This window comes from Oncorhynchus mykiss, chromosome 5 (genome assembly GCF_057628025.1).
Source record: "Oncorhynchus mykiss isolate SJ-2025 chromosome 5, ASM5762802v1, whole genome shotgun sequence".
Classification (NCBI taxonomy): Eukaryota; Metazoa; Chordata; class Actinopteri; order Salmoniformes; family Salmonidae; genus Oncorhynchus; species Oncorhynchus mykiss.
Window position 1 is genome coordinate 82,391,524 of NC_143026.1, and position 26,158 is coordinate 82,417,681.

Sequence of the window (26,158 nt, forward strand, 5' to 3'; positions counted from 1 at the left end):
GTTAGAGAGTGGAGTGAAGGGGTGGTGGATGTATGTGGGTTAGAGAGAGGAGTGATGGGGTGGTGGATGTATGTGGGTTAGAGAGAGGAGTGAAGGGGTGGTGTGTTAGGTATGGTCTGGAGTTTAGCTGGGTGAGGTGATGCAGATGGGAACAAGGCTGCTAACAGAGCAGAGCTGTAACTGGCTCTTCTGTTGCTCCTGTCCACACAGGTTCTACAGTACAACAGGACTCTACCTATCACCACCCTGACCCACAGGCTCAGACCTCACCTCACCTGACCAAGCTCAGCTTGGTAAGCCCCGTCAGACCTTGTAGAAGTCAAACTGAACAGCTCCTGTTACCCAGCTTTTCCAGACTGGAAATGTACAGCGAGCCTATGCCTATAATGTTTAATATGGTTCAAGCTGTGTTTGTCAGGTGTGTGTATGTGTTTGACTATATAGTAAAGTAGGATATTATGTCTCATGCCTTCCCACACGACGTCAGATTCAGTCTGTTACCATTATTACATCACGTTACCAAATACAAATATTGATATCAACCTGGCCAGATTGTACGATTTGCTTCAATTTTGGCGTCAGGTTCTGCGATCGGCTTACGAAGCTTTGTCAGCCGATGTAGGCTACGTCACCTGCTGTGGTGTATTTGACCTGCGCCAGCATCACCAGTGCAATCTCTTATGCACAAGTGAAGTGAGTTCAGAAAAACTGAAAGTATGAATCTTAGTAGTTTTCACATAGGCTACAAACTTTATATTTCTGAAATCAGAATCAAATAAACAAGATTATTAGGGAAATTATTCTTGCAAAGCATATACTGTAACTGTTTAAATCTAACTTGTATTAATCTGACTATTCACAACAAACATTATTGTGGACATACTCAGTGCTGGCCATGTTCCTATTGGCCAGTCACCAGGATTGGCTTGTAACACCAGCCATACTTCACGAGAAAGGCTACACTTCGGACACTGGCAGATCTTTGTCGGAGACTACGACCGCCCGTAGTGGTACTGAATCAGCAGACCTAGACGCTGTCACACTGAACGAGCCAAGACGTAGTGGTACTGAATCAGCAGACCTAGACCCTGTCAAACTGAACGAGCCAAGACGTAGTGGTACTGAATCAGCAGACCTAGACCCTGTCAAAATGAACGAGCCAAGACGTAGTGGTACTGAATCCGCAGACCTAGACCCTGTCAAACTGAACGAGCCAAGACGTAGTGGTACTGAATCAGCAGACCTAGACACTGTCAAACTGAACGAGCCAAGACGTAGTGGTACTGAATCCGCAGACCTAGACCCTGTCAAACTGAACGAGCCAAGACGTAGTGGTACTGAATCCGCAGACCTAGACCCTGTCACACTGAACGAGCCAAGACGTAGTGGTACTGAATCAGCAGACCTAGACCCTGTCACACTGAACGAGCCAAGACGTAGTGGTACTGAATCAGCAGACCTAGACCCTGTCAAACTGAACGAGCCAAGAGGTAGTGGTACTGAATCCGCAGACCTAGACCCTGTCAAACTGAACGAGCCAAGACGTAGTGGTACTGAATCCGCAGACCTAGACCCTGTCAAACGGAACGAGCCAAGACGTAGTGGTACTGAATCCGCAGACCTAGACCCTGTCAAACTGAACGAGCCAAGACGTAGTGGTACTGAATCCGCAGACCTAGACCCTGTCAAACTGAACGAGCCAAGACGTAGTGGTACTGAATCAGCAGACCTAGACACTGTCACACTGAACGAGCCAAGACGTAGTGGTACTGAATCAGCAGACCTAGACCCTGTCACACTGAACGAGCCAAGACGTAGTGGTACTGAATCAGCAGACCTAGACCCTGTCAAACTGAACGAGCCAAGACGTAGTGGTACTGAATCAGCAGACCTAGACCCTGTCACACTGAACGAGCCAAGACGTAGTGGTACTGAATCAGCAGACCTAGACACTGTCACACTGAACGAGCCAAGACGTAGTGGTACTGAATCAGCAGACCTAGACCCTGTCACACTGAACGAGCCAAGACGTAGTGGTACTGAATCAGCAGACCTAGACCCTGTCAAACTGAACGAGCCAAGACGTAGTGGTACTGAATCAGCAGACCTAGACCCTGTCACACTGAACGAGCCAAGACGTAGTGGTACTGAATCAGCAGACCTAGACACTGTCACACTGAACGAGCCAAGACGTCCAACAATTGTTTACAACCTAAGAAATTCCCCACGAAGTAGACATTTTGTCTGGGACAGCAGAATCGTGGTATAAGACTAGAATCGTCCTGTCTGTGTGAGCATTTATGCTGGGCATTCACTACACAATTTCTAAGATCTTGGACGTGCTCACATTTCCTGATTTCCTTGTCCCAAATCTTTCATTTCGTCCATCCTCAACCACAGGACATTACACAGTGATTCCCTGGTTGATCCCGAAGAGACAGGTGTGGAATGTGGACCTGCAAATGGTTGGGCAGACGTGGATATTATGGACTTTCTATTCTACAGAGGAAGTTGGAGGTTTATATAAACCTTTTTAATATTGACAAGGCAGCTGTGTTCTCTCCACAGCTCCACCAATCTGTCTTCATCACCTCGGTCCACAGTGCTTTCTGTTGTTACTCTCCTCTTTGCCATCATTGTTTTGGTGCTCATTGGCTATTGGCAGAAGTCCTTGCCCAATCATGTCGTAGCACTGCTCATACTACAAGATGCACGACCAAAATGTCTGAAAATGATCGGGTCATCCGACAGAGGTCTGGAGAACGGAACAGTCATCATCGGTGAGTCCGACAGAGGTCTGGAGAACGGAACAGTCATCATCGGTGAGTCCGAAAGAGGTCTGGAGAATGCAACAGTCATCATCGGTGAGTCCTTGACCAGCTCAAACTACCCGAGTCCCGACGTACTGATCCTAGTGCAAGTTTATTACATTTCACCCTGATCATTAGAATTTGTCTGGGAAGACAAAATTGTGTAGTGTATGCCCGCATTAGTGAGATGGTAGTAAGTTTGGGAATAGTTGATGTCACTTGACCTAGATATTCCTTCCTGAATCCTCAGCCTTCCTAGAAGCCTCCCTGGACACAGAGCCATCCCATTCCCAGATCTTGGAAAGTCATTTCCAACCTCTCACATTCCTCTCTCCACCTGGCGCTCCTGTGGCATTCTCCCTCTCCTCTCTCTCCTTTCATCCTCTTTCTCTCTTTTTCCCCTTTCTCTCATTCTCTCGCTCTTTTTCTATTGCTCCTTTTTCGCTCTCTCCCTCTCTCTCCTTTTTCTCTCTCTGTTTATCTCTCTCCCTGCCTCTCTCTGTCCATAGACTCCCTGGCTCTCTCCTACTTTTCCCCCTCCAACAGAAAACAAAGAATAACAGTGTTATTTCATTTTTATTCTGCCCTTCAGTCTCTGTGATATATATCCCCCCTAACAGGGCAGTAGAATACTGAGGCCCTTGTCCCTGATGTGGAATCTCCATACAGGAATATACCATCTGGATATACCATCTCACACTCAGAGGGGGGTTCCCTAACACTGGTGGGGTCGTAAGGTTGCTACGATACCATAAATCTCCAGGCTAACTACTGTTCATAAATTGTGACTGGCCGATGGCCGAAACATTTTGCTATTTGTCTTGTGGTGGCCTCAGGACCTCAGGCTACTGTGATTGGTTGAGCTGCAGGGGTCAGAGAATGTTCTGGAGTGTGAGTTATAGGTGACCACCTCAGTGCCAAAGCAAGGGGTCCACTCTGTGCTGTGTTCTCCGCTGGATGGCTTAGTATGAGTACAGGACAGGGAGGGGGAGGAAGGTGAGGACTTGAGAGGCCGGGTTCCGTCCCCCTCTCTCTCTGGTCAGCAATAAAATGGGCCTTTACTTTGTTTTGGGGTATTGCTCTGCTTAAAAAAAAACTTGTCTAGGAAAACAACACTGTGTTTTGATACACCCTCACAACCTTTCTGATGTGCAACCTACATCCTACAAACTCTCCTTCTTATTTATTTGTGGGCATTTGATACACTGCTCCCCCCCCCCCCCCCCCCCGTTCCAAAGACAGCGTTCAGTAATAGCCACACAAGGGGGACTGAGAGGTTGTCGGAATGCCAGGAATAATAATCATAAAGTGAAGAATCCGTGCACATCTCCTCTGTGATCCCTCCTCCGTTGCTCGTAATCGCTCCTGATCGCCCCTCCAAGGCTGAATCTGCCTCAGAATGAGATTTATCTGGAGATCTGACAGGATTCAATAAAGAAAGAAAAAAAGGTTATATGTGGGAGCAGATCCTAAGGTCTAAATCTTCACATCATATTGGTGCTATATAGCCAAGCCGAGCTGGTTAAAGGTTCATGTAAAACATCTAATATTACACCCATCACTATAGTGTGAATCTGGCATCAGTCTCTTCCAGACATATACTTGCCTTGTGAGACTTTTATGGTAGCGAGTCTCGGGCTAAGCTAACCGAGAATGAGCTTATGTCCTTATAGGTGTTCACTTCTATATCCTGCTGCCATGAATATGAAATAGAAGTCAAGGTATTAATAAGAGAGGGTGTGTGTGTGAACAGTAGCTGTGTGTGTGGGCCCAGTAGGGCCATGTCTGTCACGCCCCACTGTGAGAAGTCGTACAGTGATGGATTTCCTGTGAGGACAGGAAGTGCCATCAGAGCTCCCTCACTGATTACAGAAACACATTGGAGCATGTCAAGTAGTTCTGCACGCGCTCAGTCAGTCGTTTGTTACAGTGAAATGCCTGGTTTGGGCTAAAGGATCAGGATAGTGCTCACTCCAAGAGAATACTGTATGCATATCGTGCTCATTTACTCTCTGTCTGAGTGTGTTTGTGTGTGTCTGTTAGGGCTGTGATGATACCGGTATCGCAGTATGTTTTCCATGGCAAAAATGAAAGCAGATGAAGACTGAACTCTTTGGTCCTTTAAAAACCTGCTATATGTGAAATACTGTGTGCCTTAGCTGGGTAAATAAATACATGTGACTGTGGATGACAACATAATGTTTCCAACATTAGGGCTGCTTTCCTAAACAAGTTAAATCAGCTTTGTTTTCGATACTAACGAGTATCTGATACTGGTATCGTCCTGGACCTAGTCTATGTGTGTGAGCTTGTGCACTCTACACTACGTGTCCTGTGGTCTGTGATTGCAGGTTCATGTAAGTCTATCAGCTCTAATTGCAGCCCAGTGGTGTGTCTGGCAGCCTCTCTCTTTGGTCTAAAGAAAGCACATTAAAATGATTTATTTATACACACTGACAAATAAGCACGCTCTGTATGTGTACACACACACACACGCATCGCATGCCTAACACACACACACACACACACACACACACACACACTATCCAGGGTGGGACCAAAACATTTATTCACATTCAAAATCCTATTTTCCCTAACCCCAACCCTTAACCCTAAAACAAACCTCTTTACAGCTGTCTCTGTACAGACATATTATACATCTATTCTTCTACATCCCCAATATATTTGACACTCATGCATAACTTAGATAAATGTGAAATAGCTTCTACTTGGAAAAGAGTCCAGTCACAAAGAGCCTGCAATAAAGCCTTGTTATTTCAATCTTAAGCCAGCAGGGGGAGCCATACTCGTTTTCTATGGAGCATCGCTTCTTTTTTTCATTGAACCTTTATTTAACTAGGCAAGTCAGTTAAGAACAAATTCTTATTTACAATGACGGCCTACCCCAGGCAAGCCGAGACGACGTTGAGCCAATTGTTCGCCTCCCTATGGGACTCCCAATCACGGCCAGATGTGTTTTAGCCTGGATTCGAACCAGGGACTGTAGTGACGCCTCTTGCACTGAGATGCAGTGCCTTAGAGCGCTGTGCCAATCGGGAGCTGGTTTATGTCTCTCCATCTTTCTATTTCTGCTCTGTCATGTTTTTCTCTCTCTCCCCCTCCATCTCTTCTCTCTCTCTCTTTCTCTACTGAGGCATGGCATGTTTATATAGTCATAACAAACACAATCACTGGGTCTTGCTAATGCATCACATTCTCCCATAGTACAACTGTACAACTAGACTGAGATGCTATCATTGTTGTTGGTAATCGGTAGTGGGATGTGGGCAATGGATAATACTGTACTGGAAGGAATCATGGGAGTTGGAATTGCTTACCAATGTAAGAGAACCTTGATAAAATAATCTAGTATGTTTTGTTCATGCTTTCACTAATGGTCTGCACTAATTCGAATTCACGCACTATGCCTTCACTTTGACCATCGATGCCAAGTCAATGCTTTGGATCTAATGGTGGACTTAAAGGTGTTGCTGATGAGCTAACATAGCAAACATACTTCATACACATGGATTGGTTTGGCAAGCCTCTGCATTGGTCATTTGGCTAGTTAGGTAGTGTGTTGAATCTTTAGTTGGAACACACACACAAAGTCTATCTGGATTGTGGGCGTGTGTTGTCTAACTGCACTATCCTTTTGGATTCCAAAAGTCCTCACAAGGATAGTAAAACAAGGAAAATTTGACGTGTGTGTGTGTGTGTGTAAAGGGAAACTCTTATTCTATTTCCTCTGTATCCCACTATTGGACAGTATAGTGTATAACACCTCATCAGGTTCAGGTCTGTACTATGTAACTAAGGTCCTGGATTGAAACAGGAGGATTCCTCCCAAATTACACCCTAGTCCATATATATTGCACTGCTTTTGACCAGGGTCCATATGGTTCTGGTCAAAAGTATGTATGTAGGGAATAGATTGTCATTTCTGACGCAGCCCTGCCAGAGGACCATGGGAAGTACATCTGGCAGCACTGCTCTCCCCCTGGGCTAGACTCCGTTGTCTCCTTGTCACTACGTGGGGCGTGGCATACACCTGGGGCTTGTGATTGGCTGGCTGGTTTGGGGTATACAGTATCTCACTGGACCTGTCTGATACAGGTTTGCTGTACATGACTCACGCCCCCTTCAGGTGTATCTCACACACTGCACCCTGAGAACAGAATGTATCGTTTATTCACTAATCAGACTCCCACAGATGCATATGTTGTTCACTTAGTTTCCCATCCAGAGGGAAAGATAGCAGTAGGTATGGTTACTGCACACAATAATACGATTATTGTGGATAGTCAGATTAATATAATAGTTTGTTTAAAAACATGCTTTGCAAGAAGCACGATTTCTCTAATAATCCTGTTTACATGGACACCTCTGAAATCAGGCTACCTGTTGATTTAGATAAATGCAGAAAATGGCCAATCAAAATAACATAAGAGGGAGGCTCTGGTGCTGGTGCTGGCACATGGCCATATTACAGACGCTGCTGGAACACAGATTACGCTGTTTACATGTCCTAATAATTCTAAAGATTGCTCAGAAAACCAGATGTTTTAATCGGCGGGTATAGACAAGCAGAGTTGTTTTTACATGACTATTGCCATAATTAGTTTAATATCGAATTATTAGTGTGCATGTAAACATACTCAGTGACAGATCAGTCAGATCCTCTAATCCCTTGACCCCTGACCCAACTGTCACCTCTCTGACCCAACTGTCACCACTCTGACCAATGGAATTTGTGTTTGACCTAGTTGCTGAAGAGCTGTCTTATGGTGTTTTGGCTCAAAATGAGATCGGGGGGGGGGGGGCTTTTTTGGTCTAGAGAGGGCCTCACTGGGAGCACTGGGTGTGCTGTTCAGATAGTGTGTGTATGCATCTGCCCACCTCCCCTGGCTCCCCATAACAGGAAACCGAGCGGCGAGGCCAGGGTTTATGGACTAAAACGGCCTCAAAAGAGCCTCTTGTTTTCAAACATTAAACCAACTCTTCATGTTTTTTTCCGTAATTCATTTGGCACGTTGATGTTTGACACTGGCACAGGGTCAGGACAACATGACAGGACCCGGGGGACGGGGCATTGAATGGCACAGGGTCAGGAAAACATGACAGGACCCGGGGGACAGGGCAATGAATGGCACAGGGTCAGGAAAACATGACAGGACCCGGGGGACAGGGCATTGAATGGCACAGGGTCAGGAAAACATGACAGGACCCGGGGGATGGGGCATTGAATGGCACAGGGTCAGGAAAACATGACAGGACCTGGAGGACGGGGCATTGAATGGCACAGGGTCAGGAAAACATGACAGGACCAGGGGGACGGGGCATTGAATGGCACAGGGTCAGGAAAACATGACAGGACCCGGGGGACAGGGCATTGAATGGCACAGGGTCAGGAAAACATGACAGGACCCGGGGGACGGGGCATTGAATGGCACAGGGTCAGGAAAACATGACAGGACCCGGGGGACGGGGCATTGAATGGCACAGGGTCAGGAAAACATGACAGGACCCGGGGGACGGGGCATTGAATGGCACAGGGTCAGGAAAACATGACAGGACCCGGGGGACGGGGCATTGAATGGTACAGGGTCAGGAAAACATGACAGGACCTGGGGGACGGGGGATTGAATGGCACAGGGTCAGGAAAACATGACAGGACCCGGGGGACGGGGCATTGAATGGCACAGGGTCAGGAAAACATGACAGGACCCGGGGGACGGGGCATTGAATGGCACAGGGTCAGGAAAACATGACAGGACCCGGGGGACGGGGCATTGAATGGTACAGGGTCAGGAAAACATGACAGGACCTGGGGGACGGGGCATTGAATGGCACAGGGTCAGGAAAACATGACAGGACCCGGGGGACGGGGCATTGAATGGCACAGGATCAGGAAAACATGACAGGACCCGGGGGACGGGGCATTGAATGGCACAGGGTCAGGAAAACATGACAGGACCCGGGGGACGGGGCATTGAATGGCACAGGGTCAGGAAAACATGACAGGACCCGGGGGACGGGGCATTGAATGGCACAGGGTCAGGAAAACATGACAGGACCCGGGGGACGGGGCATTGAATGGCACAGGGTCAGGAAAACATGACAGGACCCGGGGGACAGGGCATTGAATGGCACAGGGTTATGGAATAGGGTGCCCAAATGGCACCCTATTCCCTATATAGTGGACTACTTTTGACCAGGACCCTGGAAAGCATAGGGTGCCATTTGGGATGCACCTGGGGAGGGAGAGGCTACATGGTGTGGTGCCAGGCTGGTGTGGTGCCAGGCTGGTGTGGTGCCAGGATGGCAGTGCTAACCTATATCTGGGTACCAACTACCAAGTCAGGCTGTGCTTAGTCAGGCTTCAGTGCCACCCTCCATAGAGCTAGACCCAGAACCAAAGAACCAGAGCCCCCACCTGAACCACAGTGAACCCACCTGAACCACAGTGAACCCACCTGAACCACAGTGAACACACCTGGACCACAGTGAACCCACCTGAACCACAGTGAACCACAGTGAACCCACCTGGACCACAGTGAACCCACCTGGACCACAGTGAACACACCTGGAACACAGTGAACCACTGTGAGCCCACCTGGACCACAGTGAACCCACCTGGACCACAGTGAACCCACCTGGACCACAGTGAACCCACCTGGACCACAGTGAACCCACCTGAAACACAGTGAACCCACCTGGACCACAGTGAACCTACCTGAACCACAGTGAACTCACCTTGCCAAAGCAGGAGAGCTGATCCTTCATACTGTGGTGACCACTGATTCCACCTGAACTACACTGAACTCCATCCTATGGTACTGGTCTATTCTGAACTGTGGTAGACGGCCCATAATGAGTGAGGTTTCATACTGATCTCTTCTGACAGTGCTTAGCTGCACTAACCTAACCATGATACACAATGAGCTACACATCCCTCTGACTTGAGTGGTGGACCATAGAAATAGAATTAATAAAACAGTCTTGGAACCTCTAACCTTGGCAATTTTGGCTGATAAATTAATTTGAATTATATTCGGTTGGTGTGCTATGTTTATATCCTTAGCTCACAGCTCCCATGGAGTCTATACCCAGGCTGGGGCCTCGTGATGGTTGTTGTCATTAGGAGTTGGAAAGACAGCACAAACTGATCTGGGACCAGTTTACTCCAACATTGCTTAGCCTTGGTTGGTAGACTGAAATCTACTTCTCTTCTAACTTTCTTCCTTACATGTTCCCCTCTGGTCTGGATGGCCAGAGTTCTGTGGCCAAATCACCCCCAGACCTGGAGAGGAAGTGTTGGGGGGGGGGGGGGGTTGTGTGTGGGTAGGTGGAGGAGACTGGGATGGAGGTTAGGGAGAGGGAATGCCATGACTGGTTTGGAATGTTCCAGAATGTGCAGTCTGAGGGGGAGAAGAGAAGTTAGGCTACATGGGTACAAGACCTTATTGAATGGGTGAAAACACTCCAACACACACAGTCATGCATGTGTTGCTCTCTAACAGACCTGTGTGTTTTGTCTGTGTTTCAGGATGGCTCCTACCTGGCTGAGTTCCTGCTGGAGAAGGGCTATGAGGTGAGAGAGACTCCCAGGGAGAGGCTCCCAGACTGGGATTCACACCCTGCCTCTCTCTTCTGTGCTCCAGACATCCACACTGCTATACACACGCACACATTCCCTAGATAAGCTCTATCCGAATTCCAAACAGAGCTGTCGAGAGAAGACTGACAGGCAGACTCACGTGTGAACCTCAGTCATATCAGATATATACAGTGCCTTGCGAAAGTATTCGGCCCCCTTGAACTTTGCGACCTTTTGCCACATTTCAGGCTTCAAACATAAAGATATAAAACTGTATTTTTTTGTGAAGAATCAACAACAAGTGGGACACAATCATGAAGTGGAACGACATTTATTGGATATTTCAAACTTTTTTAACAAATCAAAAACTGAAAAATTGGGCGTGCAAAATTATTCAGCCCCTTTACTTTCAGTGCAGCAAACTCTCTCCAGAAGTTCAGTGAGGATCTCTGAATGATCCAATGTTGACCTAAATGACTAATGATGATAAATACAATCCACCTGTGTGTAATCAAGTCTCCGTATAAATGCACCTGCACTGTGATAGTCTCAGAGGTCCATCAAAAGCGCAGAGAGCATCATGAAGAACAAGGAACACACCAGGCAGGTCCGTGATACTGTAGTGAAGAAGTTTAAAGCCGGATTTGGATACAAAAAGATTTCCCAAGCTTTAAACATCCCAAGGAGCACTGTGCAAGCGATAATATTGAAATGGAAGGAGTATCAGACCACTGCAAATCTACCAAGACCTGGCCGTCCCTCTAAACTTTCAGCTCATACAAGGAGAAGACTGATCAGAGATGCAGCCAAGAGGCCCATGATCACTCTGGATGAACTGCAGAGATCTACAGCTGAGGTGGGAGACTCTGTCCATAGGACAACAATCAGTTGTATATTGCACAAATCTGGCCTTTATGGAAGAGTGGCAAGAAGAAAGCCATTTCTTAAAGATATCCATAAAAAGTTGTTTAAAGTTTGCCACAAGCCACCTGGGAGACACACCAAACATGTGGAAGAAGGTGCTCTGGTCAGATGAAACCAAAATTGAACTTTTTGGCAACAATGCAAAACGTTATGTTTGGCGTAAAAGCAACACAGCTGAACACACCATCCCCACTGTCAAACATGGTGGTGGCAGCATCATGGTTTGGGCCTGCTTTTCTTCAGCAGGGACAGGGAAGATGGTTAAAATTGATGGGAAGATGGATGGAGCCAAATACAGGACCATTCTGGAAGAAAACCTGATGGAGTCTGCAAAAGACCTGAGACTGGGACGGAGATTTGTCTTCCAACAAGACAATGATCCAAAACATAAAGCAGAATCTACAATGGAATGGTTCAAAAATAAACATATCCAGGTGTTAGAATGGCCAAGTCAAAGTCCAGACCTGAATCCAATCGAGAATCTGTGGAAAGAACTGAAAACTGCTGTTCACAAATGCTCTCCATCCAACCTCACTGAGCTCGAGCTGTTTTGCAAGGAGGAATGGGAAAAAATGTCAGTCTCTCGATGTGCAAAACTGATAGACATACCCCAAGCGACTTACAGCTGTAATCGCAGCAAAAGGTGGCGCTACAAAGTTTTAACTTAAGGGGGTTGAATAATTTTGCACGCCCAATTTTTCAGTTTTTGATTTGTTAAAAAAGTTTGAAATATCCAATAAATGTCGTTCCACTTCATGATTGTGTCCCACTTGTTGTTGATTCTTCACAAAAAAATACAGTTTTATATCTTTATGTTTGAAGCCTGAAATGTGGCAAAAGGTCGCAAAGTTCAAGGGGGCCGAATACTTTCGCAAGGCACTGTGTATATATATATATATCAAAATACTTAAACTTACATGCAAAATACCTGCTGTTAACTTTTAAATGATTGGAATGAATTATCCAAAGAGAGTATAAAGATTTTCATATATATATATATATATATATATATATTTTAAATTGAACCTTTATTTAACTAGGCAAGTTAATTTGAACTTTTAACAGGGCACACGTGTTAATTGAAATGAAGCACTCCTCTCTCCAATCTCAAAAACATTTGTGAAAAAGGCTCAGTGCCGTTTTCATCATTAGGGAGGGTGCCGGACTATTGAAAACGGAGGTGCCAGTAATTGTGACCCCTATTTTTATTCGATTTTGTTTTATTAACTTGTTAAACAACATTTCTTTCTCTTAGCAATTGTCTTAGTATATTTTTTTGGAGCATGCAATAATTTAGCTCAGTATTTGTATGATTTATTTTATGCAGTCTTTTTTGCTCATCTTTATCGAGGGTGCCAATCATTTTGGACCTGCCTGTAACCTTTGTAACCTCTGTGTGACACTGGCTCTGTTAACCTCTGACCTTTAACCTCGGGGTCAGACCATTAACCAGGAAATGGCTGTTATTATATGGCCAGGAGCGAGGTCATTCATCACTTTCACCTGCTGCTGTTACGCACTGTTCTCAGGAGCATAGCTCCATCAAAGTCAACATGGCCTGTTGGTCACACAGTTTTACAGGGGGCTGCTGACTGAATAGGAGTACGTAGTTAAAACTCTTACTATGTGACTTCTGTGACTTCTTAAAACTAATTTACATCCGACACAAACATACCCACACTCTCCGGTCTAGCTCTGGATCTGTTTTCTCTGCAGTAGCTGAATTATTTAATTTTCCCTGGATGGTTAGCAGTATCCCCCGGCCCCCAACTTTTACATATTTTATTTAGCAGATGCTTTTATCCAGAGTGAAATTAAATTAGTACATTTAACAAAGGTAAGTAAAACAACCACGTATCACCATCATTGCACGTAAAGCCTTCTTCAAAATAGCCGATATCTTCACAATCAGGGGGGATGATCGAGGCGCAGGCAGGAAGTGGAGAGTGAATAAAGGAAGTGAGGTCCGGGCACGATGTCTTCTCAGTAATGTGCTCCCAGTCATACCAGCCCTGCTCTTGTGGAACCAGCCCACAGTGGACAGGAAGTGTCTTCAGGCACCACAGGAAGTGGCTCTGCTCCAGGCTCCAGACTGGGGACTCGTTGCGAGGGGGGATGGTAGAGAGACGGACAGGCAGGCAGGAAGTGGAGAGTGAATAAAGGAAGTGTGTTCAGGGCACAATGTCGTCTTAGTAATGTGCTCCCCAGTTCCCCAGCTATCTCTTCACAACACAGCTTCCTATGCATCCCCAGAACTCCCCCAAAACCACCACCACTCCCTCACATGTAGATTGGGAGATGGGGAAGGAGAATGTTTGGAGATTGTAATGAATCCAATATATCAGGGGTTGGAACCAAAATAATTTTTCAATCGTTTCGTTCTGAATAGAACTACTATTTTTTTTTTTTCGTTCCACTTTTCCGACCAGCAAAATAAAGTTTGATCCTCTAAACCTTGGCCGGTATATTTAGTTCCTTTCTTTTCCTTTTTTAACCTGAGAAATCAAGTGTTTTACATTTAGCTTACATTTACATGACTTCACCAATCAGTGCCATCAGAGCAGGCAAGCAAGTTGTTTACATGCGTGATGGACAAACAAGTGTAGCCTATGGCACAAGATGCGACAAAAATGTTGCAGGTGGGGAGAAAGCTAGAGAGGGTTGAGGAGGAGGCTTGAAACGCTGGGCATCTTGTTATGACATTATATGAATTAGGTCCACAGAATTAAACCTAGGAGGAGCGGCTTCTATGGAGGAACTTTGAATGTCCTTTGAGCTAGCTAGCCAACAAGCTTGTGTGTGCAAAGCGGCACCAGAATAAAAAACACATCTTACCTTTTTTGCAGTAAATCAATCCAACATGAAACGTGATAACTAGGGCGATGGTATCCTTAACTAGCATTGAAAAAGTTCATCCCTTCTTCTCTAGCTAATAAAAAAATATCTCCCTATCTTCTGAATCAAGCTTGTAACGTCAATACAGTAGCCTATGGTAACGTCAGTACAGTAGCCTATGGTAACGTCAGTACAGTAGCCTATGGTAACGTCAGTACAGTAGCCTATGGTAACGTCAGTACAGTAGCCTATGGTAACGTCAGTACAGTAGCCTATGGTAACGTCAGTACAGTAGCCTATGGTAACGTCAGTACAGTAGCCTATGGTAACGTCAGTACAGTAGCCTATGGTAACGTCAGTACAGTAGCCTATGGTAACGTCAGTACAGTAGCCTATGGTAACGTCAGTACAGTAGCCTATGGTAACGTCAGTACAGTAGCCTATGGTAACGTCAGTACAGTAGCCTATGGTAACGTCAGTACAGTAGCCTATGGTAACGTCAGTACAGTAGCCTATGGTAACGTCAGTACAGTAGCCTATGGTAACGTCAGTACAGTAGCCTATGGTAACGTCAGTACAGTAGCCTATGGTTCAGAGGGGGGAGGGGCAGGTGGCCTAAACACACGCTTGCAAAGATTTTGAATCATTTTGTCAGTGACCGAGTGAGGGCTTTGCATAGGCGCTTTGTTGCATTTGTAAAATAACATTATTATTAACCGGTTCACATGCTTTTGAAATAATGGTTCTGTTCTAGAACAGTATGGATCACTTTCGTTCCATTTCTGTTCCTTGGAAAAAATAAAATGTGTCCCTGAGCCCGTTCCAACCGCTGCCTAGAGCACTCACACACACTATTTTATGTCTGTGTAAAACTGTGTGTATTGTGTATGTGTTGACTGTGTAGTGTGTATTCCCCCCCTGCAGGTTCATGGTATCCTGCGAAGATCCAGCTCTTTCAACACTGGTCGTATTGAGCACCTGTACCAGAACCCCCAGACACACACTGAGGGAAGTAAGTACTGACCTTCAACCTTCTGACCTTCAACTCTTCTTTAGTTAGTTACAGTTCAGCTGGAGCTTTAAAGTTACTCTCTTTATATACTCTACATATACAGTACTGTTCTTATAAAAACAATAAAAATGATTTCGTAGTATAAGGTATTGTTAAGTTCACAATTAAGTTGGGGTAAGCCTAGCGAACTAGGAAAATATGAACCATACTAAAAACGTTGCCATACTAAAATGCCCAGTTTTATTTTTGCTACTTAGATGTGCAGTGATAAAATGATAACAGCATTACTGTAAGTTTGTTGAGCTCCTCTAACTCATTATCATTATTATCACCAGAGGATGGAACTACAGGTGGCCGTAAGTGTAATTTTACAATGAATCAAACATCAGGTTGGTTATCTGAAATGGGAAAATGGGTGTCTTCTGAACAGTAGCCTCCACTATTGCTACTCTGATTATACCTCTTTAGTTGGTATTTTTGGTGTTGATGCTGTCTCATTCACTGCAATACTGGAAAAAAACTAATAGTAAATGAAATGTAATGGTGAAAAATGCCATCTCTGTGTTTGGGATAATAGTCACGTTAACATCAAAAACCAGACGTGGATTTTGCTCTATAGCGCCGGTCGTATATGTATGCCTTAAGGTGAAGGGGTGTTTTACTCTCTGAGATCTCTCTTACAAGCTTTCAGATTTCAGTTTTCAAATTCTCAGAACACTCGGACAGAGAGATGTGATTGGTGAGACCTGACAGCCATTGATGATGTCACTATTAGCCATTTTATCTTCAGGCACTGGAGCAAACAATTCAATGTGCCTTTTAAATCACCCTCTCTGTCATGACTGTGCTCTTTTTTCCCCAATTAGTTTTCATTGATTTGACCTACGAACTATGAACTCAAACTCCAATCTCCTTACTGTGTATTATCATTATAAACCGTATCTATTACAGTGGAACAAAAAAGTATTTAGTCAGCCACTAATTGTGCAAGTTCTCCCAATTAAAAAGATGAGAGAGGCCTGTACATTTTCATCATAGGTACACTTCAACTATGACAGACAAAATGAGACAAAAAAATCCAGAACATTTTTAATGAATTTATTTACAAATTATGGTGGAAAATAAGTATCTGGTCACCTACAAACAAGCAAGATTTCTGGCTCTCACAGACCTGTAACTTCTTTAAGAGGCTCCTCTGTCCTCCACTCGTTACCTGTATTAATGGCACCTGTTTGAACTTATCAGTATAAAAGACACCGGTCCACAACCTCAAACAGTCACACACCAAACTCCACTATGGCCAAGACCAAAGAGCTGTCAAAGGACACCAGAAACAAAATTGTAGACCTACACCAGGCTGGGAAGACTGAATCTGCAATAGGTAAGCAGCTTCGTTTGAAGACATCAACTGTGGGAGCCATTTATTAGGAAATGGAAGACATACAAGACCACTGATAATCTCCCTCGATCTGGGGCTCCACGCAAGATCTCACCCCGTGGGGTCAAAATGATCACAAGAACGGTGAGCAAAAATACCAGAACCACACGGGGGGACCTAGTGAATGACCTGCAGAGAGCGGGGACCAAAGTAACAAAGCCTACCATCAGTAACACACTATGCCACCAGGGACTCAAATCCTGCAGTGCCAGACGTGTCCCCCTGCTTAATCCAGTACATGTCCAGGCCAGTCTGAAGTTTGCTAGAGAGCATTTGGATGATCCAGAAGAAGATTGGGAGAATCTCATATGGTCAGATGAAACCAAAATAGGACTTTTTGGTAAAAACTCAACTCGTCGTGTTTGGAGGACAAAGAATGCCGAGTTGCATCCAAAGAACACCATACCTACTGTGAAGCATGGGGGTGGAAACATCATGCTTTGGGGCTGTTTTTCTGCAAAGGGACCAGGACGACTGATCCGTGTAAAGGAAAGAACGAATGGGGCCATGTATCGTGAGATTTTGAGTGAAAACCTCCTTCCTTCAGCAAGGGCATTGAAGATGAAACGTGGCTGGGTTGTTCAGCATGACAATGATCCCAAACACACCGCCCGGGCAACGAAGGAGTGGCTTCGTAAGAAGCATTTCAAGGTCCTGGAGAGGCCTAGCCAGTTTCCAGATCTCAACCCCATAGAAAATCTTTGGAGGGAGTTGAAAGTCCGTGTTGCCCAGCAACAGCCCCAAAACATCACTGCTCTAGAGGAGATCTGCATGGAGGAATGGGCCAAAATACCAGCAACAGTGTTTGAAAACCTTGTGAAGACTTACAGAAAACGTTTGACCTCTGTCATTGCCAACAAAGGGTATATAACAAAGTATTGAGATAAACTTTTGGTATTGACCAAATACTTATTTTCCACCATAATTTGCAAATAAATTCATTAAAAATCCTACAATGTGATTTTCTGGATTTTTTCTCTCATTTTGTCGGTCATAGTTGAAGTGTACCTATGATGAAAATTACAGGCCTATCATCTTTTTAAGTGGGAGAACTTGCACAATTGGTGGCTGACTAAATACTTTTTTGCCCCACTGCATGTGAATCAGATCATCTTTGCCCAGATGAGGCAAAACTCCATTGAGAAGTGATTCACTGAATCCAGTGCTTGAATCCAGTCACCTGACAAGATTCACTCAACTTTACCGGAACAGAAAACCCCAAAGGCCACCCACCCAAATGATCTTCCCGTTAACGTAGTATCATCTACTCAAACTGTACGTTTGTTTCAGGTAGTGTGATGTCGAGCTTTTCAACAGGTGTGGGTTAGTTCTTTCCAGGTTTTGCTTTTGATCAGTAATGATCTGTAATAGTTGTTATAAGCTATCATTGTCTTCTGACAGGTGCCCTCACCCTGACATAACACAATGAATATATAACTTATCCTGTGGTGTTGGTGAGCTCTTTATGGTACCTGGGTGAGGTGTATAGTTATTATTGCCCTTAGTAAGAGTTTGTGTGTGTGTGTGTGTGTGTGTGTGTGTGTTTCTCAGACATGAAGCTACACTATGGGGACCTGACAGACAGCACTTGCCTGGTGAAGATCATCAACCAGGTTAAACCTACAGAAATCTACAACCTGGGAGCCCAGAGCCACGTCAAGGTAGGACATCTACTTCCACAATGCTTTACATTAGACTTTATTCACACCATGGACATGATAGTTCTTAATCCAGGCTAGCTCGGGGTATGTGCTCCAGTCTAGTGCTAAGACTTTCCTCACGTTTATTTGAGCATAGGAAAAATAGCCTTGACTTTTGGCGTAATGAGTTTGAATTCCCTCTGTGAATGTTTTAATACTTTTATGTGTATTTTTTTCCATTTGTATTGACTGCTACGTGGGTCATAATATTGTTAAACTAGAAACCCAAGCTGAAACATGGTAATCGGGGCTGTAAATCTGGAGAGGATATTGGGGCTGATGAGGCAGGATGTAGTGGTTCTTGTGTGTGTGTTTGTCTGTGCGTGTGGCACAATGTCCCTTTTGTTGGAGATCTCCTCCAGTGGATCCCAGGAGAACCCTGTGTAACGCCTACACCTTCTGTACTGCCCCTGCAGACTCTGGGATCTGAACAACACAAAGAACCGCATTCTGTGTGTGCGTGTGCGCGCGTGCACATGCGTGTGTGTGTGTGCGTGCGTGTGTGTGGTGCATGTTTGAGAGAGAGAGACCATGACTTTGCTCTAAACCACCTATGTGGACGATCCTTCCTGGACCCGACATGGACACATACATACAGAGTAGTTTCTGTATTTCTTTGTTTGTTCACCAGTGAGCCTATGCCATCCCAGACTCCTGAGTCGCTGGCTGGCTAATAGACGAGCCCTCTGGATTACTAGCAGGAAACCATAGTGACGTTTCCAGTCTCACCAGAGAGGAAAAGATCATTCACAGGAGCTACTCATCTCTCTACCTCACTTCCTCTCTCTGTGTCAGAGCATTGTATTTTTTTATTTCCAGGGAAACCCGGAATAGTTAGCCCTGTGTGAGTCAGTCTATTACATCTCTGTATTTTTGTGCGCTCTGTGTTTTCGTGTGAGTTTGTCTGAGTGGGTGCTTGTTTCCTCAGAGAGTCATTAAGAACAGTACTGCTAGGAGGGAGTAGTTAGGGAATTGTGGACGGACACTGGAGGGCTAGGGACCCAGCCAGCTGCAACATCAAAAGACAATCACTAAAGAAACACAGCAAACATAAGGGTTTTCATTAAGATACTTATCCCTATCTACCATGACAGGGCTTTGCTCTGTGTCCAGTCTAAAATTAGATAGACAGTAGGTTTATTACAGTCACTATTACGCTTCTGTCATCTCAATCTGTATTTAAAATATATTAGTTGGAAACTTCCCATTTGAAATATGCATGACCAGTGTGACTACATGTGTCGACAGGGGCTATAATGATGGTAATAAAATGATAATAAATGTTATATCAATCTTAAATACCGGCTTAGGGGATGAATACTTTGGAAACTTCCCTTTTGAAATATGCATGATGCTGTGTGAATGCAGGTGTGGATAGGGTGTTGATATGAATGGTTAAAACATCAGTCTGAACACCGTTTCATTGTTTTCTCTCACTGAGGCGCTCTGTCAGGTACAGAGAAGGAACAAAAGACCAAAGGTGTCTGTCTAAAACAGCCAATCAACTGTAAAACAGCCATTCACATGCAGCTGTCAGGGGAGAGTGGCGGTAGTATGGAGCTGAATTATTAACACTGACTGAGGAGGGGAAAAGGAAGTGAGAGAGGGACACGGAGGGGGGTGACGAGAGAGGGAGGGGATGACGAGAGAGGGAGGGGGTGACGAGAGAGGGAGGGGGTGACGAGAGAGGGAGGGGGTGACGAGAGAGGGAGGGGGTGACGAGAGAGGGAGGGACATGGAGGGGGTGGAGAGAGAGGGAGGGACACGGAGGGGGTGACGAGGGAGGGAGGGACACGGATGGGGTAGAGAGGGAGGGAGGGACACGGATGGGGTAGAGAGGGAGGGAGGGACACGGAGGGGGTAGAGAGAGAGGGAGGGACACGGAGGGGGTAGAGAGAGAGGGAGGGACACGGAGGGGGTGACGAGGGAGGGAGGGACACGAAGGGGGTGACGAGGGAGGGAGGGAGGGACACGGAGTGGGTGACGAGGGAGGGAGGGACACGGCGGGGGTGACGAGAGAGGGAGGGACACGGAGGGGGTGACGAGAGAGGGAGGGACACGGAGGGGGTGACGAGAGAGGGAGGGACACGGAGGGGGTGACGAGAGAGGGAGGGACACGGAGGGGGTGACGAGAGACGGAGGGACACGGAGGGGGTGACGAGAGACGGAGGGGGTGACGAGAGACGGGACACGGAGGGGGTGGAGAGGGAGGTAGGGACACGGAGGGGGTGACGAGAGACGGAGGGACACGGAGGGGGTGACGAGAGAGGGAGGGACACGGAGGGGGTGACGAGAGAGGGAGGGACACGGAGGGGGTGACGAGAGACGGAGGGACACGGAGGGGGTAACGAGGGAGGGAGGGAGGGACACGGAGGGGGTGTCGAGAGACGGAGGGACACGGAGGGGGTGACGAGAGGGAGGGGGTGACGAGAGAGGGAGGGACACGGAGGGGGTGGAGAGAGAGGGAGGGACACGGAGGGGGTGACGAGGGAGGGAGGGACACGGAGGGGGTGGAGAGAGAGAGGGAGGGACACGGAGGGGGTGGAGAGAGAGGGAGGGACACGGAGGGGGTGGAGAGAGAGGGAGGGACACGGAGGGGGTGGAGAGAGAGGGAGGGACACGGAGGGGGTGACGAGGGAGGGAGGGACACGGCGGGGGTGACGAGGGAGGGAGGGACACGGAGGGGGTGGAGAGAGAGGGAGGGACACGGAGGGGGTGGAGAGAGAGGGAGGGACACGGAGGGGGTGACGAGGGAGGGAGGGACACGGCGGGGGTGACGAGAGAGGGAGGGACACGGAGGGGGTGGAGAGAGGGAGGGACACGGAGGGGGTGGAGAGAGGGAGGGACACGGAGGGGGTGGAGAGAGGGGGAGGGACACGGAGGGGGTGACGAGAGAGGGAGGGACACGGAGGGGGTGACGAGAGAGGGAGGGACACGGAGGGGGTGGAGAGGGAGGTAGGGACACGGAGGGGGTGACGAGAGACGGAGGGACACGGAGGGGGTGACGAGAGAGGGAGGGACACGGAGGGGGTGACGAGAGAGGGAGGGACACGGAGGGGGTGACGAGAGACGGAGGGACACGGAGGGGGTAACGAGGGAGGGAGGGAGGGACACGGAGGGGGTGACGAGAGGGAGGGACACGGAGGGGGTGGAGAGAGGGAGGGACACGGAGGGGGTGGAGAGAGGGGGAGGGACACGGAGGGGGTGACGAGAGAGGGAGGGACACGGAGGGGGTGGAGAGAGGGAGGGGGTGACGAGAGAGGGAGGGACACGGAGGGGGTGACGAGGGAGGGAGGGACACGGAGGGGGTGGAGAGAGAGGGAGGGACACGGAGGGGGTGACGAGGGAGGGAGGGACACGGAGGGGGTGACGAGGGAGGGAGGGACACGGCGGGGGTGACGAGGGAGGGAGGGACACGGCGGGGGTGACGAGGGAGGGAGGGACACGGCGGGGGTGACGAGGGAGGGAGGGACACGGAGGGGGTGACGAGGGAGGGAGGGACACGGCGGGGGTGACGAGAGAGGGAGGGACACGGAGGGGGTGGAGAGAGGGAGGGACACGGAGGGGGTGGAGAGAGGGGGAGGGACACGGAGGGGGTGACGAGAGAGGGAGGGACACGGAGGGGGTGGAGAGAGGGAGGGGGTGACGAGAGAGGGAGGGACACGGAGGGGGTGGAGAGAGAGGGAGGGACACGTAGGGGGTGACGAGGGAGGGAGGGACACGGAGGGGGTGGAGAGAGAGGGAGGGACACGGAGGGGGTGACGAGGGAGGTAGGGACACGGAGGGGGTGACGAGGGAGGGAGGGACACGGCGGGGGTGACGAGGGAGGGAGGGACACGGCGGGGGTGACGAGGGAGGGAGGGACACGGCGGGGGTGACGAGGGAGGGAGGGACACGGAGGGGGTGACGAGGGAGGGAGGGACACGGCGGGGGTGACGAGAGAGGGAGGGACACGGAGGGGGTGGAGAGAGGGAGGGACACGGAGGGGGTGGAGAGAGGGAGGGACACGGAGGGGGTGGAGAGAGGGGGAGGGACACGGAGGGGGTGACGAGAGAGGGAGGGACACGGAGGGGGTGACGAGAGAGGGAGGGACACGGAGGGGGTGGAGAGAGAGGGAGGGACACGGAGGGGTTGGAGAGAGAGGGAGGGACACGGAGGGGGTGGAGAGAGAGGGAGGGGGTGACGAGAGAGGGAGGGAGTGACGAGAGAGGGAGGGACACGGAGGGGGTGACGAGGGAGGAACACGGAGGGAGGGAGGAACACGGAGGGAGGGAGGGACACGGAGGGAGGGAGGCGAGGGACACGGAGTGGGTGACGAGGGACGGAGGGACACGGAGGGGGTGACGAGGGAGGGAGGGAGGGACACGGAGGGGGTGACGAGGGAGGGAGGGAGGGACACGGAGGGGGTGACGAGGGAGGGAGGGACACGGAGGGGGTAACGAGGGAGGGAGGGACACGGAGGGGGTGACGAGGGAGGGAGGGACACGGAGGGGGTGACGAGAGAGGGAGGGACACGGAGGGGGTGACGAGAGAGGGAGGGACACGGAGGGGGTGGAGAGAGAGGGAGGGACACGGAGGGGGTGGAGAGAGAGGGAGGGACACGGAGGGGGTGGAGAGAGAGGGAGGGACACGGAGGGGGTGGAGAGAGAGGGAGGGACACGGAGGGGGTGGAGAGAGAGGGAGGGACACGGAGGGGGTGGAGAGAGAGGGAGGGACACGGAGGGGGTGGCGAGAGAGGGAGGGACACGGAGGGGGTGGAGAGAGAGGGAGGGACACGGAGGGGGTGGAGAGAGGGAGGGACATGGAGGGGGTGGCGAGTGTCAGTGTGTGATGGGTTTCCGCTCCAGTGAGGGTACAGTATGTGGTGTATCGGGCCAGCCTCACGTTCAGTCAGCTAAGATAAGCAGCAGTTCATACTACAGAAAATAAAGTGCTTAAAACATCCTCTTATATCAGCATCCTTCTACTCTTCTCTGCTCCTTTTTTCCCTTGTTCTTTCTTCTTCTTCCCACATCCGGCTTGACTGTACAGTAGCTCCCACGCCAGTGGTTCACTGAAGGCTGGGTTTACCGCGCCTGTTTTCCTCAAATCTGGGAGGGCTTTTAAAAAGCCTCAACTGTTGTTGGTTTTGTTTGTCTTTGTAGTTGTATTTCTTATAGATCCCCATTATCAATCTTCCTGGGGTCCAGCAAAATGAAGGCCGTTATACATTTAAAACATTACAATACATTCACAGTGAGTAGTCATATTGTGTAATGTGACGTCTGTGTTGGTAAAAGTATTTGATTTAATAGTACCAAGTTGCATTGTGTGTGATTCTGTGTGTACTTTATAATGAATCCATTGCTTTGGGATTCCCGGTGCGGTGAGGAGAGGATTTGCCCTGGCTATTACCTGTGATTTGGGAAGTTATTGCCTCTTTGCTTTTGTTTTGTTCTTGAGGGCATCCTAAAATGTACCCTAGGGAGTAGACCTGGAGGAGACAGTAGGGTTTAAGAGCCAAATAACCTCGTTGTTTAACCACAGAGAAACAGTTCTTTAATCCATCTATACATTTCCCTATTTCTCTAAGTATACTATTTAATTATACTGTGGTACAGTTAAATGTTCTAGTATCACTACAGCCCCCCCACTACCCCAGATCATCAAGGCTGAAGATAACATGCCCTGGGCATAGTGTGATGTGTGATTATACGAGCTGCTTTATGCGAGATGAGAGCAGAATGCTTTGTGTTGTGTTCCCCTTAACACCCCATTGGCTAGGTTTACCTGCGCTCTGATTGGTGTTTACATTACCATCCTCCAATCATCCCCTCCGGTAGCACGCTCAGCTCTCTCTCTCTGTGTGTATGTGTGAGTGAGAAACTGCCTCATTCCGTGCCTAAATAATTTGATTATATTGAGATTTCTTTGCTTATGACAAATTGTTCCTATTCCTTACATGAACAAGACAGACTGGCCTGATTTGCCCTTGTTGTCTACTCACTGTGGTCAGTCAGTCTAGCTCGGCCCCTGAGCAGTCAGGAAGGCAGAGACACCTATAGGCATGTTTTGAAAGGTTGGTTCTTGGTGGACTGGGCTGGCTTCACTAGGGTGAAAGTTAACTTTAAATTAAGAATAGACTGCTCCATGCCAAGATAAGCAAGTCTGTCCTTTCCGTGCTCAGTGATTTGAAATGAGGGGAGAGGTTGTTTTTCTACTACTTTATGGGACAGATTTATACAGCATCTGTAAAAATGTTATATTTAATTTTTAAGCCCGGAAACATTGTCTTGACTTTTACTTTACATTTTACGTTTTTTTCTTTCTGGTAATTAGGAGGTGCGAAGTTACTTTTAGTAAATCGCTATGAGAGTGATTTTTATTTAATGATTGACAGACAATGTGTCTGACTCAGGTACTAGACTTGCCTATAGAGAAAGGCCTATTACTACAGTGTACATTACAGGACTGAGTGTAAGACCTTAGTTCCTCCTGTGACAGATAGATGGCAGCAGGGAGGGATAATTTTATTTTATTTAACCTTCAAATAAATTCTGTGTGGTTACAGGGTTAAAACAGAATCCACTCAAGGATTTAAAGCGCAGAGGAAGGCGTACAGTATATCGACGGTGTCAGTACCTTTTTCAAACGACCAACATCTATTTCTAGTGGTCAGGCTGTGCATGGCATTCAGTATGACGCAAATGAGTCTCCTCCTTGATAGGGCCCTTCTTGTCTATCATCAGTACAGACTCATTCATCCACATACACACACATGGTGACAGAAGCTCATTTAGTAGATGTGTAGAGCTTACACACTTTGTGCAATACACACTAAGGCTTCCTTTACTAAAGAGGCGTAATGGGTTGTTTGTGTAATTTTCTAGTTTGTTTTGAGTTTCCTTCCGAGTGTTGGCTGCGGCTGGCTTGATTCTTAGCCCATGAGCTGGTTGAGCTCTATTACCGTACAGCTTAAATGTAAGTCTATGAATTAAACTGCAATACAAATATAAAATGGTAATACCAGTGTTGTAATTCTTAGAAGAATCATCTTTCTTAGTTAAAAATGTGTTTTTTTGGTGTGTGTGTGTGTGTGTGTGTGAGAGTGTGTGTGTGAGAGTGTGTGAGAGAGAGTGTGTGAGAGAGAGTGTGTGAGAGAGAGTGTGTGAGAGGGTCATTTGCTGCATTACTAACTTAATTCACTGTAATGTGTTGTGATCTCACTTAGGGCTGGGCGATATGGCCAAAATATTATATCATGGTATTTGAAAACTAATTGGGCTATTTTACAGTTTGTTTTTTTTTACGTTTTTGTATAATAAAAGTTCTACATTTACTTTATGAGTAGTGAGTGACCCTGGGGTGCTTTATGAGTAGTGAGTGACCCTAGGGTGCTTTATGAGTAGTGAGTGACCCTAGGGTGCTTTATGAGTAGTGAGTGATCCTAGGGTGCTTTATGAGTAGTGAGTGATCCTAGGGTGCTTTATGAGTAGTGAGTGACCCTAGGGTGCTTTATGAGTAGTGAGTGACCCTAGGGTGCTTTATGAGTAGTGAGTGATCCTAGGGTGCTTTATGAGTAGTGAGTGACCCTAGGGTGCTTTATGAGTAGTGAGTGACCCTAGGGTGCTTTATGAGTAGTGAGTGATCCTAGGGTGCTTTATGAGTAGTGAGTGATCCTAGGGTGCTTTATGAGTAGTGAGTGACCCTAGGGTGCTTTATGAGTAGTGAGTGACCCTAGGGTGCTTTATGAGTAGTGAGTGATCCTAGGGTGCTTTATGAGTAGTGAGTGACCCTAGGGTGCTTTATGAGTAGTGAGTGACCCTAGGGTGCTTTATGAGTAGTGAGTGATCCTAGGGT

General features: G+C 47.7%; 1 protein-coding gene across 2 annotated transcripts in view; it reads left to right on the forward strand.

The window, feature by feature from the left end:
- Positions 1-26,158, forward strand: part of gmds (GDP-mannose 4,6-dehydratase) — a 248,505-nt gene that overhangs the window by 15,115 nt on the left and 207,232 nt on the right. Inside the window, exons 2-5 of one of the 2 annotated variants that reach the window (XM_036978541.2) lie at positions 10,360-10,404; positions 15,094-15,181; positions 15,517-15,537; positions 18,171-18,280. In XM_036978541.2, the coding sequence (XP_036834436.1) occupies positions 10,360-10,404; positions 15,094-15,181; positions 15,517-15,537; positions 18,171-18,280 (264 nt within the window). The remainder of the gene's footprint in view (positions 1-10,359; positions 10,405-15,093; positions 15,182-15,516; positions 15,538-18,170; positions 18,281-26,158) is intronic. The other variant, XM_036978542.2, reaches the window with a different exon arrangement.